Genomic DNA, 16,547 nt, shown 5'->3' on the forward strand with positions numbered 1-16,547 from the left:
TCTGTACACAGGGGACCTGGTTCCCACACCCCTATGCTGAGCCATGGTTGTCTTTGAGTATAAGTGAAAAGAGGCCCTCTTTTCTCAAATTCACTTAGAAAAAGCTTGAGGATGAAGGAAGGCAAATTAATAAACATTCATAGCACATGATTGGAGCAAATGGTAATCTTTTTTGTTTGTTTGTTTTTGTTTTTGTTTTGCAGTATGTGGGCCTCTCACTGTTGTGGCCTCTCCCGTTGTGGAGCACAGGCTCCGGACGCACAGGCTCAGTGACCATGGCTCACGGGCCTAGCCGCTCCGCGGCATGTGGGATCCTCCCGGACTGGGGCACGAACCTGTGTCCTCTGCATCGGCAGGCGGACTCTCAACCACTGCGCCACCAGGGAAGCCTGCAAATTGTAATCTTTGATATTTATTTTCCCACTCATGAAGAGTTATTACTAAGTATGCTATGAAAAAGTTTTAATTGAATTCTGGCCACACATTTAGCTGCTGAGACAAATAACTTGTTCAAATGAAAAGAAACCCAAAGTGTATCCTGTCTCAGATCTGAAGAGATCTCCCTCTCTCTCACACGCACACACACACACACTTAATAATCCATTTCCTGTATATTTAAAGACAACCATAATGCCCTTCAACCCATGGTACTTCATATTTTGTCTTTTTCATACCAATATATCCAATTTATACAAATATTTGTTATACTATAACTATTTCATCACCAGAAGTGACATCTTCTGCACAAACTCTAACTCAATACTGTTTTGAAAATGTAAAATCAAAATAATATATGGTTGTCGGCACAAGGTGTCCTTCTTGAAAACATAATGAGAATATTGACTTAATTATGGGCATACTCAATAATAAAAATCCTACCAGTTTTGTTGGTGGAAGACACACACACTTGTTAGCCCTTAGGCAATGGAGTGCCCAGAAAATTTCCCATGCACCAGGCTTGACACCATTTCCTGAAGAAATCCAAACCCATTCCTAGAAAGAAGTACTCTGAAGGCCTGTAGCCTCAGAGATAGATTATAAATGAAACTTAAAACCAATAAAGAACAATGAGAACATATCAGTTGCAAGAGTGGATGAGTTTATTAGGTCAAACAAAACTGAATTTCCATGTATCTTGTAAGAAAATATTTATGTAATTCTGAACCAATTGTTTCAATAAAATTACAGACATGGACTCAATATTTTGGTCATTCATTAATCTCACTGAAAGAACTAGTCTGTCAGCCAGTGCTTGATGCTAGAGAAAGGATGAAGGCCTGATGGAGAGAGGAGTTAGCTAACATTTCTGAAAAAGGCTATGATAACAGTTTTAAATAGAGACAAACATTTTGCTCACAAGGTCTGGAAACTCAAAAAGTTGACCTACAGAAGGCTGATCTATAGGTTGCCCTATAACCAGAAGATTGAAAACTCCTAGAAGCCAAGTATGTTGGGTAGTAAAACCTGGATCCATAGATCAGGGAAGGGAAACCATGAACTCCATAACACAGGGGTCTGAATACACTGGATCCACAGCCCAGTGAGGAGGAACTTCTGGATCCATAATCCAGGGAGTAGGAGCTTCTAGATCCATAACCCAGGGAGCAGCCTCTGATGGACCCACAGTCCAGAGACCAATAATAAGTTATCTGGAAGTGTCTGCAGAACATGGAGGTCCTCAGGCTGTAGCAGGACATCAGGCGGGGACTGAACACCACACAGGAGGGCTGGCAGGTGCTGGGGGAGCAGCAGTCAGTGCTGTACACAAGGTTGCTGGGATAGGAGTAGCCACAGGAGGAGCCTGAGTAGCTCAGGTGGTCCCCAAGGGAGTGGGAGAAGTTTCCAGAGCAGCAGTTGTAGGACATGGTGACAAGAAATTTGAGTTCAGCTGAGTTACTCTGAGGAGACTCTCTGAGTTTTAACGTCATGATCTGGACTTCAAGTATATATTACTCTTAGACCTGGATGCATCACTGTCCAGATAGATGTTCCCTCCTCTTTGCTCACCGTTTTAGACAAGCATACCTCTCTAGGTTATTGCTTCAATTTAATTTATCACATCATCACATACTTAGTTATGCTTTAAGCACTCAGATAAACTAAGAAAGAAACTACTCAGTTTCTTTTCCTTGGAATTTGCTGTGATTTGATCTTCAGAGTTATAGGTGATAACATTTTCAGATATCCTCCCCTTCTTATCCATGTGTGCAGTGTGTTCTGGTATTACCAGGTAGAGTTACATAAATTTTCCTTCACTTCCATTAGGTATTAAGAACATCAGTGGTTATTATTCAAAATAGTTTAGTGTTTCTTCAAAAGGGTATGATAATGGATTTCTCCAAATACTAACTATATTCAGTAGTCTCAACAATCTATCAATTGAACATTTTACTCTTTTACTATTTGGATAAATTCATACAATTCCTGAGGAATCTGAAAAATAATATACATTTGTATATATATATATATATATATATATACATATATGTACAACTGAATCACTTTTCTGTACACTTAAAACTAACAGAACATTCTGAATTAACTATGCTTCAATAAAATATCCATATAATTTTTTAACATCTTTATTGGAGTATAATTGCTTTACAATGGTGTGTTAGTTTCTGCTGTATAACAAAGGGAATCAGCTATATGTATACATATATGCCCATATCTCCTTCCTCTTGCGTCTCCCTCCCATCTTCCTTATCCCACCTCTCTAGGTGGTCACAAACCACCAAGCTGATCTCCCTGTGCTATGTGGCTGCTTCCCAGTAGCTATCGATTTTACATTTGGTAGTGTATATACGTCCATGCCACTCTTTCACTTCATCCCAGCTTACCCTTCCCTCTCCCCGTGTTTTCTAGTCCATTCTCTATGTCTCTGTCTTTATTCCTGTCCTGCCCCAGCTTCTTCAGAACATTTTGGGGTGTTGTTTTTTGCTGTTGTTGTTGTTGTTTTTTTAGATTCCATATATATGTGTTAGCATACAGTATTTGTTTTTCTCTTTCTGACTTACTTCATTATGTATGACAGACTCTAGGTCCATCCACCTCACTATAAATAACTCAATTTCATTTCTTTCTATGGCTGAGTAATCTTCCATTGTATATATGTGCCACATCTTCTTTATTCATTCATCTGTCAATGGATACTTAGGTGGCTTCCATGTCCTGGCTATTGTAAATAGAGCTGTGAAAACATTCTGGTACATGACTCTTTATGAATTATGGTTTTCTCAGGGTATATGCCCAGTAATGGGATTGCTGGGTTGTATGGTAGTTCTATTTTTAATTTCTTAAGGAACCTCCATACTGTTTTCCATAGTGACTGTATCAATTTACATCCCCACCAACAGTGCAAGAGGGTTCCCTTTGCACCACACACTCTCCAGCATTTATTGTTTGTAGATTTTTTGATGATGGCCATTCTGACTGGTGTGAGATGATATCTCATTGTAGTTTTTTGGGTTTTCTTTTGTTTGTTTTTTGTTTTTGTGGTACGCGGGCCTCTTACTGTTGTGGCCTCTCCCGTTGAGGAGCACAGGCTCTGGATGCACAGGCTCAGCGGCCATGGCTCACTGGCCCAGCCACTCCGCGACATGTGGGATATTCCCAGACCGGGGCACAAACTCGTGTCCCCTGCATCGGCAGGTGGACTCTCAACCGCTGTGCCACCAGGGAAGCCCTCATTGTAGTTTTGATTTGCATTTCTCTAATGATTAATGATGTTGAGCATTGTTTCATGTGTTTATTGACAATCTATGTATATTCTTGGAGAAATGTCTATTTAGGTCTTCTGCCATTTTTTGATTGGGTTATTTATTTCTTTGATATTGATTTGCATGAGCTGCTTGTAAATTTTGGAGATTAATCCTTTGTCAGTTGTTTCATATGCAAATATTTCCTCCCATTCTGACAGGTTGGCTGTTCATCTTGTTTATGTTTTCCTTTGCTGTGCAAAAGCTTTTGTTTCATTAGGTTCCGTTTGTTTATTTTTGTTTTTACTTCCCTTTCTCTAGGAGGTGAGTCAAAAACGATCTTGTTGTGATTTATGTCATACAGTGTTCTGCCTATGTTTTCCTCTAAGTGGTCTATAGTGTCTGCCCTTACATTATGGTCTTTAATCCATTTTGAGTTTATTTTTGTGTATGGTGTTAGACTGTTCTAATTTCATTCTTTTACATGTAGCTGTCCAGTTTTCCCAGCACCACTTACTAAAGAGGCTGTCTTTTCTCCATTGCATATTCTTGCCTCCTTTATCAATGATAAGATGACCATATGTGTGTAGGTTTATCTCGGGGCTTCCTATCCTTTTCCATTGATCTATATTTCTGTTTCTGTGCCAGTACCATATTGTCTTGATTACCGTAGCTTTGTAGTATAGTCTGAAATCAGGGAGGCTGTTCCCTCCAACTCCGTTTCTCTTTCTCAAGATTGCTTTGGCTATTTGGGATATTTTGTGTTTCCATACAAATTGTGAAATTTTTTTGTTCTAGTTCTGTTAAAAATGCCAGTGGTAGTTTGATAGGGATTGCATTGAATCTGTAGATTGCTTTGGGTCGTAGAGTCATTTTCACAATGTTGATTCTTCCAATCCAAGGACATGGTATATCTCTCCATCTGTTTGTATCATCTTTAATCTCTTTCATCAGTGTCTTAGTTTTTTGCATACAGGTCTTTTGTCTCCTTAGGTAGGTTTATTCCTAGGTATATTCTTTATGTTGTAATGGTAAATGGAAGTGTTTCCTTAATTTCTGTTTCAGATTGTTCATCATTAGTGTGTAGGAATGCAAGAGATTTCTGTGCATTAATTTTGTATCCTGCTACTTTACTAAATTCATTGATTAGCTCTAGTAGTTTTCTGGTAGCATCTTTAGGATTCTCTATGCATAGTATTGTGTCAGCTGCATACAGTGACAGTTTTACTTCTTCTTCTCTGATTTGGATTCCTTTTATATCTTTTTCTTCTCTGATTGCTGTGGCTAAAACTTCCAAAGCTATGTTGAGTAATAGTGGTGAGAGTGGGCAACCTTGTCTTCTTCCTAACCTTAGTGGAAATTGTTTCAGTTTTTCACCATTGAGAATGATGTTGGCTGTGAGTTTGTCATATATGGCCTTTATTCTGTTGAAGTATGTTCCCTCTATGCCTACTTTCTGGAGGGTTTTTTTTTTTTTTTTTTTTAATAAATGGATGTTGTATTTTGTCAAAAGTTTTTTCTGCATCTATTGAGATTTTCATATGATTTTTCTCCTTCAATTTGTTAATATGGTTTATCACATAGATTAATTTGTGTATATTGAAGAATCCTTGCATTCCTGGGATAAATGCCACTTGATCATGGTGTATGATCCTTTTAATGTGCTGTTGGATTCTGTTTGCTGGTATTTTGTTGAGGACTTTTGCATCTATGTTCATCATGATATTGGTCTGTAGTTTTCTTCCTTGTGATATCTTTGTCTGGTTTTGGTATCGGGGTGATGGTGGCCTCATAGAATGAGTTTGGGAGTGCTCCTCTGTCTGCTATACTTTGGAAGAGTTTGAGAAGGATAGGTGTTAGCTCTTCTCTAAATGTTTGGTAGAACTCTACTGTGAAGCAATCTGGTCTTGGGCTTTTGTTTGTTGGAAGATTATTAATCACAGTCTCAATTTCAGTGCTTGTGATTTGTCTGTTTTTATTTTCTATTTCTTCCTGGGTCAGTCTTGGAAGGTTGTGCCATTCTAAGAATTTGTCCATTTCTTCCAGGTTGTCCATTTTATTGACATATAGTTGCTTGTAGTAATCTCTGATGATCCTTTGTATTTCTGCAGTGTCAGTTGTTACTTCTCCTTTTTCATATCTAATTCTGTTGATTTAATTCTTCTTCTTTTTTTCTTGATGAGTCTGGCTAACTGTTTATCAATTTTGTTTATCTTCTCAAAAAAACAGCTTCTTGTTTTATTGATCTTTGCTATTATTTCCTTCATTTCTTTTTCATTTATTTCTGATCTGATCTTTATGATCTCTTTCCTTCTGTTAACTTTCAGGGTTTTTTTTGTTTTTCTTTCTCTAATTGCTTTAGGTATAAGTTTAGGTTGTTTATTTGAGACATTTCTTGTTTCTTGAGGTAGGATTGTATTGCTGTAAACTTCCCTCTTAGAACTGCTTTTGCTGCATCCCACAGGTCTTGGGTCATAATTTTTTCATTGTCATTTGTTTCTAGGTATCTTTTTATTCTGTCTTTGATTTCTTCAGTGATCTCCTGGTTATAAAATCCATATAATTATTGATATCCATTAATTTAACTTAATTAAATTGTGGATTCATTGGCAGAGCATTCATCCTGCCTCTTCTGTGATACACTTGGCTTTCTCATGTCTCAGCTCATGATCAGAATTAAGGGGTGCAGATAGCATACTGGAGTTCAGGTCAATGGATTGCCTTAAAAAGAATGGAAGCCTAAAATGTTTCCTTGGAGGATGTTCTTTTAAGAAACAATAAATATAACTCTTTGAGAGAGATTTTGAATAGAAGTGTTTGCTAGACTTGAATATCTTCATGTATTTTCTGATACATCTGTCTTGTAGTAGGGATTATTCTCTGCTTATGCCCTAAATCAACTCATAGGTTTGTTTTGTTCTGTTTTTTGATGGAAAGACAGATTCTTAGCAGGAATTATTAATTTTTACCTTAAGAAAATTTTCAGAAATGGTTAACAGTTTCTGAAACAACTAACTTGAAATATTAGATCTACATGGGTCTTTACCATCCTCTGATGAACTTACACATAAAAAAAAATGTCCCAGAGAATTTTAATAAATTTCCTTTAATTGTTCAGCAAGATTGAAACAAATTGAAGCTTGAACTATGATTTCCTTATGCAGTCAAGATTCAAATACTCTGCAAAGAAAAAAGCAAATTTAACTTGTCTCAGAAATGAATCTTAAGCTTACTTATACTAAGATACAAATGCCTAATAAAGCTTTATTTACATCTCAGAATATTTGCATTGAATAGTGTTCCAGAGTAGAATTCCATGATTCCATGCATCACTGGTCTTTATACATTTAAAGTATATTTTACTTTATAACCCAAGAAAGAGAAAAAATCCTGTATAATCCATACTTAGATTAATGGGGAAAAAAAGAAGAAAAAGGGCTTTCGAAATCTGGTTTTGTGGCCATCTGTCTTCTTTTATCTTTATTTTTAGTTTTTTTTGCTGTACGCGGGCCTCTCACTGTTGTGGCTTCTCCCATTGTGGAGCACAGGCTCCAGACGCGCAGGCTCAGCTGCCATGGCTCATGGGCCCAGCTGCTCCGCGGCATGTGGGATCTTCCCGGACCGGGGCACGAAGCCGTGTCCCCTGCATTGGCAGGCGGACTCTCAACCACTGCGCCACCAGGGAAGCCCTGTCTTCTTTGAAATCTAACATTTTATTTGGTTTAAGTGAAATGGCATTCACAATTGTTATTGGAAAGAGAGCTCCTTAACTACCTGAAAATTAAGTTGCTTTATTCCAAAGCACGCTGCTTCAGAGCACTTAGTGACTTTATTTTATGATTATCTCTCCCATGCAGAATCCAAAGTGTGGCATGCATCACATGAAGTGCCCTTGTGCAATACTTAAACCATCATTCTGATTCACTGAAGTAAAATAAGCTATGCTTTATGAATGGATACTTATTAAATTTACTAAAGATGTATGTGTCACCCCCAGCACAGGGGATTCCTTATAGTGTCAGCTTTTAACTCCTTTAGAATGGATAATATTTATCTCTTCCTATTAATAATTGGCTTCTGCTTAAAAAAAGAAAGATGTTCTAATATGAAGAAGTCCTTGCTTTTCCAGACCAGCACTCTGTGTCTGGTAATTAATATTAAAATAATTCAGGAATAAGTCAATTCCAATTAACATTCCCCCCAGCCTATTCCTAATAGGTGAACACTTTTCATTAGTCTTTTGTACACTTTGTACAAATGCTAATTAATAACTCATGAATGCTAATAAATGTGTCCCTCTGAAAGGAAGAAAAAGCAAAACAAAACTGAAGTTGTTATAATAGTTCAGAAGTACATCCTGGAACTAATAAAATACACTGTGTGCTCTGTACACACAGGCAAAGTGTTTAAGAGAAAAACATTTTACTCTTTGGATAAGTCAGAGGAAAAATGCAATACTGGAAAACTTTTTTTTTTTTTTTGAGAAATAGAGGAATACTAACATTACGTAGGATAGAACAAATATTGGAGTACCCACTAGTCATAAGTAGCTTATGATCTGAATGACTTGAATAATGATGTTTTTTCCAGGTCACAATATTAATGTAGCTCAGTCTTAAAGATGACAATCCCCTTTGCAATGAGTTTTCAGAGATTTTTGAAACCTTTCTAATTAGGCAAATACTAGGCAGTAATAGAAAGAGTTGAAATCCATATGCTCCAACTAGAACTTTTTCCCTTCCTGTTCACTTTTCTCCTGTGTCCTCAAAACTGCCTTGTTTAGACCTACAAAACCCTTGTATTGCCCCTTCCCCAAAGGCTCTTCTTCATAACAACTATTCTTCACTAAGATTTTTTAAAAAAATTATAAATTTTAGTTTTATTTCTTTGTTTCCAGTTTTTTACTCATTTTTTTATATTTTATTATTTTGGGGCCAGATCACACAGCATGTGGAATCTTAGTTCCCCAACCAGGGAACGAACCTGGGTCCCCTGCAGTGGAAGTGTGGAGTCTTAACCACTGGGCTGCTGGGGAAATCTGTTAATTAACATTTTACTTTCCAAATTTTCTTACTCAGTAGGAGATCCATCTGTTAAGCATTATTGCTAGGTATGGGTTGAAAGATCATTTCTTGGTAAAGGACTTGAGATAAACCACTTGACCTTTCTGCTCTGGCCTCTCTCGCAGGCACTCATGGAAGTCTGCCCTTGGCTGCTGCTTTTCCAGAGGTCATCCTGCTTCATTGTTAGAGATTCTTCTTGATATTGGTACTCCACTTGCATGACTGCAGCTTTTTCCTGCTTCAAATTGACCCATTTTACATCTGCAGAACTGCGTCATCCAAAACTTTTATTTAAAGTGAAAAGGCCAGGATAGCTGACTTCTAAAGGGTTCTTCTTACAGACCTCTCTGATCTTACACTTGCATTTACCCATCAAAAAATGGAAACCATCTTTAAAAAATAATGTAATACTAGTATACCTGCCCTCTTTCAGATGTTCATTCAAATCAAATTTTATTGATTATCTTTATTAAAAGTTTTTTAAAGAAACCAAACATCTTTTAAATCCTATTAAATTTTATTGCTTCAAAATAGAATACACACTCCAGCTGAATAGATGCCCCAGTTGTCTTATTGCCATCATTTTTTATGGACATGCCTGGCCACTTTTCTACCTCACTTCCTCTTGCTGTCACATTTAGTGGTGTGTTACTAAGGGAAAGAAGGTGGTGATAGGTTTCACCTTGCGTTTGAAGTGAAGATCCTTTCCTGGGGGATGGATGGATCATTTAACTGGCAGAGGTTAGTGGAAGTCCTCAATCTCCAGTTTGCTGGTCAGTTAATAAACACTTCTGACTCTTCTGAGAGGATTGAAAAATATCTAACTCCTATTTCCAAAACTTAGTTTTCAAATCACCATCTTGAAAATTTTTAAAGATGTGCATAATCTGGAAAAAAATTGTTAAGGGACCAGAAAGGGAGTCCAGTATCATATTCAACTCTAAGTTTTTTTTTATTTTATTGTTTTGTTTGTTTAAATTCAGTGTCGTGGACAAAACAGAAAAGCGCCTAACTAGGAATTGAGCAACACACAAACGTATTTCACAGAATTAGATATTACTGAACCTACCAAGGAAATGCTAGTGTATGAAACCATGGATTATAAAGTCTAATTTCTTACACTGACAAAGATAAGTTTTAGTGTATTGTGATGGGAACAACATTGAGTTACAGCACTGGCTATTACATACATTAAAGACAGGACTAAATGGCTGCTGAAGGTCTTGACAATGGCAAAATTCTATGACTCTAAGGTAAAATTCATGTTCTGATAATTCAATCTACACAAGTTTTCGTATGACTACGTTTTGTTCTTTATTTTTTTCCTTTTTTTTTAAATTGAAGTATAGTTGATTTACAATGTTATATTTGTTTTAGGTAAACACAATAAAGATTCAAAATTTTTATAAATTATACTGTATTTAAAGTTTTGAAATATTGGTTTTATTCCCTATTCTGACTGTGAAGAAAGGGTACATTCCTTCCCTAGTGAAGTTCAAGCAAGATTTGGGAAGCACATGGTCAATTTGATTAGAGAGGATAAGGATAACAAACATTAAGGAAATCATCTATTTCTTGAAGAGTGTATTAGAGTCCTCCAGAGAAACAGAACCATGTGTATGATGCATGTATATAATATATTTATGAGTATATGTGTCTATATATATAATGTGTGTCTTTATACAAGAGATGTATACAGTATACACACTTATATGTAGTGTGTACATGTATGTGAGTGCATGTGGAGACAGAGGGAGGGATTTATTCTTAAAAATTGGCTCATGTGATTGAGTATGAAACCTACAAAACAGACCGAGTTAGAAATTCAGACTGATGAGGAAGTCAAGTCTGAATTCTATACAGCAGGCTGGAAGCTCAGGCAGGGTTTCAATGTTGCAACCTTGATAATTCCTTCTGAGTGAAACCTCAGTGTTTGCCCTTAAGGCCTTCAATTCATTGGTCGAGGCTCATCCACATTACGAAAGGTAGTCTGCTTTACTCAGAACCTACTGATTTATATGTTAATCACAGCAACATCTAGATTGGTGTATGGCAAACAACTGGACACCATATACTAGGCAAGTGGAAACATTAAAGTTAACCACTAGAGATGGTTATTAAGGCTTTAAACAATACCTGCAAATCAAGTATTATCAGGAATTAAAGTGTTAGCAAACAATGCTTTCATCAGAAAAATGTAATTATTTGTTGCTGTACCATGTTCTCCTTTTGTTGATTTAGTATTTTTTGTTTGTTTTAATAATATTGATAATATAGAACTTGTGGAAATCTAAATATCTTTGAGTCAACAGGATGAAGTTATATTTCAAGTTGCAAGTTTTAAAACCTCAACAGCACTTTAAAAAAATAAGAAGAAGCTCTTGATACAAGTGTTTTGTAAAACTAAAGCACCATCTGGGAAAGACGAATTCATCTTGCTTACATATATAAGAAAGAATGTTTCAGAATATTCATATACCAGTGCTATTAAATGTAAACTGAATCTATATATACTCTAAACCTCATCATAAAGTTGATGCTTGTGTATTTATTTACCAAAAATTATAAATTAATTTCCCATAATATTGAAATGTTTATTATAATAGTTTTAAGAACTCTTGACTTTGAAACATGAGACCCTAAATCTTTGTTATATAGAAGACACATTTGTTAAGATATATTTATTCACTTAAAGTTGTAAACTATATTTGCTATTTGCTGTAGGATGTGAATTTTCCCTCACTATACTTGTGATTATTAACATTTTAACTATGACATTACTGAATTAATTATCATTAATTTGTGTAAGCAGTGGGAAAGCCCTGGAGAGATCTTTGAAACTAGAATCATATAGGAAAACATCCTTAGTTCTTAAAAACAGAAAAGCAGGTAAAATAGATTGGATGGTCTAATGACTAATTTTTTAACACAATGCCTAATCTCAATTTTCTCTCTTAATAAAATAACATTAGTGAATAATATTTAATAAGTGTTTTGTATGGGTCAGACATTGTGCTAAGGATTATACATGGTGAATAAGGAATCCTATGTTACTCACAGTAGTTCTATAATGATTTATATCTTCTCACAGATGAGCAGAGACTATATACCATTATAGATTTATCTGAGTATACACTCTTAACTGCGTACTGTCTCAATAACAGGAAGATGGATAAGGATGGTGGGGAGGGTCAAGAGTAAAAGATTGGAGGCAGGGTAAAGAATGAGAAAATATTAGAACAAACTGAGAAATATTGGAATAATTAGGGTTGAGGAACGCTTAGGATCTATTTTGTTTGCAGTTAACCCAATTCTGTTGAAAATAAATTTTAATTAGACTGTAGTCTGTGTATGGTTGAACCAAACCAGAAAAAAAAATACCTAAGATCTAAATACTACAACTTCATGCCACCCTAGGCTTCAATGACGCCAAAAATGTTTTATATTCCTTAATAGAAAAAACAAAATATTCCATCCTGATTCTCTACTTATTACAAATTCTTGAATCTTTCTTGAATATCTTCATCTTCTTTTGATTCAAAGAGTTGAACTTTAGATCCACCTCAAATAATGGTACTCATGAGGACTTTCTAGCTTTGTTCTGACAAGATCCCCTGGTTCAAATATATTCATCAGTGTTACCCTTTTTTGTCAACTCTGAAAAGTTTAGTTTCTAATTTACATGTCATAGATTATAAGCATACAAAAATCATAAAAAAAGACAAGTTCAGGACTACTAATAATCAGAAGCAAGCTCATACAGGAGAAAGAATAGACACAAATAATAAGAAGTCGAGAAAATTTAATCCAGAAAGTCTTTCTGGGTACAGAGAGATTAAAAAAAGGGGATATGGAGTAGCATAGAGGTTAGATGGAAAGGAAAGAAAGTAGAAGATTCAATATGTATTAAACAAACAAATAAACAACAAAAAAAGCAACTACGTACCAGGAATTTTACATATACAAACTAATTTAATTCTCTTAAGAAATACATGCCATTATAACTCACATTTTCCAGATGTAGAAGCAGAGACAAACAAAATTTAGCAACTTATGTAAAGTCATTTCTTATAAGTGATAGAATTAAGATTCAAGTTCAGGTTTATTTTACTCCAAATTCCATTATTTTCATTCATTCATTAATTTACTCTTTCTATTCATTTAGTTTGCTCTCATAAGTATGAGTTTCTTACACAGAATAGGTATTTTATTAATTTTGAACAGATGAGTTGATATATAGATACACAAACAATAGAGCAAATGAAGAAAGTCTGAATTATTCGTAGCAAATCCATTCCCACATTCTCCCAAACTCTGACTTTGTTAGGAGCCTGCAATATATTTCTGGATGACAAGAACTGTATTCTGAACTTAGTCTGAATTTTGATTCTACTTCTTTGAGATAACACTTAGGTCTCAAATGGAACAGGTAGCATGAAATAAAGATCTTTCCTCAGCACATTTCTTAAGTTGTACTCATTGCTTTACCTCACAAGAGATGGGGAGAGGTCAATTATTGTTTGGACTTTTAAAAAAATATCTTGCTTGGGGCTCCAAGTTTGGATAGAGACCAAGAGAGGAAAATAGAGAAAAAGGAGAGATGATTAAGAATCTAACTATAACAATGACTTCAATATCTGGGGCACCTGGTTTGCATATTCTTCAGAAACTCTATACCTTGCAGTTACATGGTATTGCTTAGGGGAAGCAGTACCGATGTATGTTCATGCCAAAGAAAACTGACCAAAGGCACACAGAACACATTGAAATACATAAATAGAAACATAAACCTGACTTTTTATCCTAAGTTAAGCAAATTATTGTAAAATAAGCTGGAATCTTTCTATTCTTTTGTGACATCCTAGAAAGAGATGATCCAGAAAGTAGGGAAAATAAAATGTGTTCTGGAGGAGAGGACCTTCAAGACAGCAGAAGAGTAAGACATGGAGATCACCTTCTGCCCCACAAATACATCAAAAATGGATCTACATGTGGAACAACTGCTACAGAACACCTACTGAGCGCTGACAGAAGACCTCAGACTTCCCAAAAGGCAAGAAACTCCCCACGTACCTGGGTGGGGCAAAAGAAAAAAGAAAAAAACAGAGACAAAAGAATAGGGATGGGACCTGCACATCTGGGAGGGAGCTGTGGAGGAGGAAAGGTTTCCACACACTAAGAAGTCCCTTCACTGGTGGAAACGGGGAGTGGGCAAGGGGGAAGCTTCGGAGCCACAGAGGAGAGCTCAGCAACAGGAGTGCAGAGGGAAAATTACAGAGATTCTGACACAGGGGATTGATGCCGACCAGCACTCAGCAGCCTGAGAGGCTTCTCTGCTATGGTGGGGGCTGGGAGCTGAGGCTTGGGCTTTGGAGGTCAGATCCCAGGGAGAGGACTGAGATTGGCTGTGTGAACACAGCCTGAAGGGGGCTAGTGCACCACAGCTAGCTGGGAGGGAGTCTGGGGAAAAGTCTGGAACTGCCTAAGAGGCAAGAGACCATTGTTTCAGGATGTGCGAGGAGAAGGGATACAGAGCACCACCTAAACAAGCTCCAGAGAAGGGCACAAGATGCGGCTACCAGTGCAGACACCAGAGATGGGCATGAGATGCTAAGGCTGCTGCTAAAGCCACAAAGGATCCTGTGTACAAGCACAGGTCAATATCCACACCTCCCCGGGAGCCTGTGCAGCCTACTACCGCCAGGATCCCGTGATCCAGGGACAACTTCCCAGAGAGAACACATGGTGCGACTCAGGCTGTTGCAACGTCTCTAGGCCTCCACCTCTACCACCTCAGGCTCTCCCCGCATTCCATAGCTCTTCCTCCCACTGGCCTGAGTAAGCCAGAGCCCCTTAATTAGCCACTCCTTTAACGCCCTACTATCTGGGTGAAGAACAGACGCCAGAGGACGACCTACATGCAAAGGCAGGGCCAAATCCAAAGCTGAACCTCAGGAGCTGTGCAAGCAAAGAAGAGAAAGGGAAATCTCTCCGTGCAGCCTTAGGAGCAGTGGATCAAATGTCCACAATCAACTTGATATACACTTTCTCTGTGAAATACCTGAATAGACAACGAATCTTCCCAAAATTGAGGCAGTGGACTTTGGGGGCAACAGTAGACTTGGGGTTTTCTGTATGCAACTGAATAGTTTCTGATTTATATATTTTTCTTAGTTTAGTTTTTAGTGCTTGTTATCATTGGTGGATTTGGTTATCGGTTTTGTTGCTCTCTTCTTTTTTAAAAATTACTTTTAAATTTTAATAATATATTTTATTAATTTTTATTTTAACAACTAATTTTAATTTTGTTATTCCTTTCTATTTTTCTCCCCTTTCTTCTGAGCCATGTGGCTGACAGGGTTTTTGTGCTCTGGCTGGGTGTCAGGCCTGATCCTCGGAGGTGGGAGAGCCAAGTTCTGAGTTCAGGACATTGGACCACCAGAGCCCTCCTGGCCCCATGTAATATCAGTCGGTGAGAGTTCTCACAGAGATCTCTGTCTCAACACTAAGACCCAGCTCCATTCAACAACCAGCAAGCTCCAGTGCTGGACACCCCATGCCAAACAACTAGCAAGATAGGAACACAAAACTACCCATTAGCAGAGAGGCTGATTAAATCATAATAAGTTCACAGACACCCCAAAACACACAACTGGGCTCAGTACTGCCCACCAGAAAGACAAGATACAGCCTCATCCACCAAAACACAGGCATCAATCCCTCCACCAGGAAACCTACAAAGCCCACTAAATCAACCTTACCCACTGGGGGCAGAAAACAAAAACAACAGGAACTATGAACCTGCAGGCTGTGAAAAGAACACCTCAAACAGAGTAAGTTATGCAAAATGAGAAGAAGAGAAATGTGCAGCAGAAGAAGGAACAAAGTAAAAACCCACCAGACCAAGAAAATGAAGAGGAAATAGACAGTCTTCCTGAAAAAGAATTCAGAGTAATGATAGTAAAGATAACCCAAAATCTTGGAAATAGAATGGAGAAAATACAGGAAACATTTAACAAGGACCTAGAAGAACTAAAGAGCAAACAAACAGTGATGAACAACACAATAAATGAAATTAAAAATTCTCTAGAAAGAATCGGTAGCAGAAAAACTGAGGCAGAAGAACAGATGAGTGAGCTGCAAGATAACATAATGGTAATAACTACCACAGAACAGAATAAAGAAGAAAGAATGAAAAGAATTGAGGACAGTCTCAGAGACGTCTGGGACAATGCTAAATGCACCAACATTCGAATTGTATGGGTCCCAGAAGAAGAAGAGAAAAGGAAAGGGACTGAGAAAATATTTGAAGAGATTATAGTTGAAACCTTCCCTAATATGGGAAAGGAAATAGTCAATCAAGTCCAGGAAGCAAAGAGAGTCCCATACAGGATAAATTTAAGGGGAAACACGCCAAGACACATATTAATCAAACTATCAAAAATTAAATACAAAGAAAATATATTAAAAGAAACATGGGGAAAACAACAAATAGCATACAAAGGAATCCCTAAGGTTAACAGCTGATCTTTCAGCAGAAACTCTGAAAGCCAGAAGAGAGTGGTAGGAAATATTTAAAGTGATGAAAGGGAAAAAGCCTACAACCAAGATTACTCTATCCAGCAAGGATCTCATTCAGATTCGATGGAGAAATTAAAAACTTTACAGACAAGAAAAAGCTAAGAGAATTCAGCACCACCAAACCAGCTTTACAACAAATGCTACAGGAACTTCTCTAGGCAGGAAACACAAGAGAAGGAAAAGACTTACAATAACAAACCCAAAA

General features: G+C 37.1%; 1 protein-coding gene across 1 annotated transcript; it reads right to left on the minus strand.

Annotated features, from left to right (window-relative positions):
* Window positions 1-1,370: 1,370 nt before the first annotated feature.
* LOC132520315 (keratin-associated protein 13-2-like) lies at window positions 1,371-1,889 on the minus strand. Its single transcript, XM_060149073.1, has one exon. The coding sequence runs from the start codon at window positions 1,863-1,865 to the stop codon at window positions 1,371-1,373; it is 495 nt and encodes a 164-aa protein (XP_060005056.1). The 5' UTR covers window positions 1,866-1,889.
* Between the last annotated feature and the right edge of the window lie 14,658 nt (window positions 1,890-16,547).

This window comes from Lagenorhynchus albirostris, chromosome 5 (genome assembly GCF_949774975.1).
Source record: "Lagenorhynchus albirostris chromosome 5, mLagAlb1.1, whole genome shotgun sequence".
In the NCBI taxonomy this organism is placed as follows: Eukaryota; Metazoa; Chordata; class Mammalia; order Artiodactyla; family Delphinidae; genus Lagenorhynchus; species Lagenorhynchus albirostris.

What these genes read in the sequence shown, in the direction of transcription:
- LOC132520315 (XM_060149073.1), bottom strand. Translation starts at nt 1,865, where the DNA reads ATGTCCTACAACTGCTGCTCTGGAAACTTCTCCCACTCCCTTGGGGAC.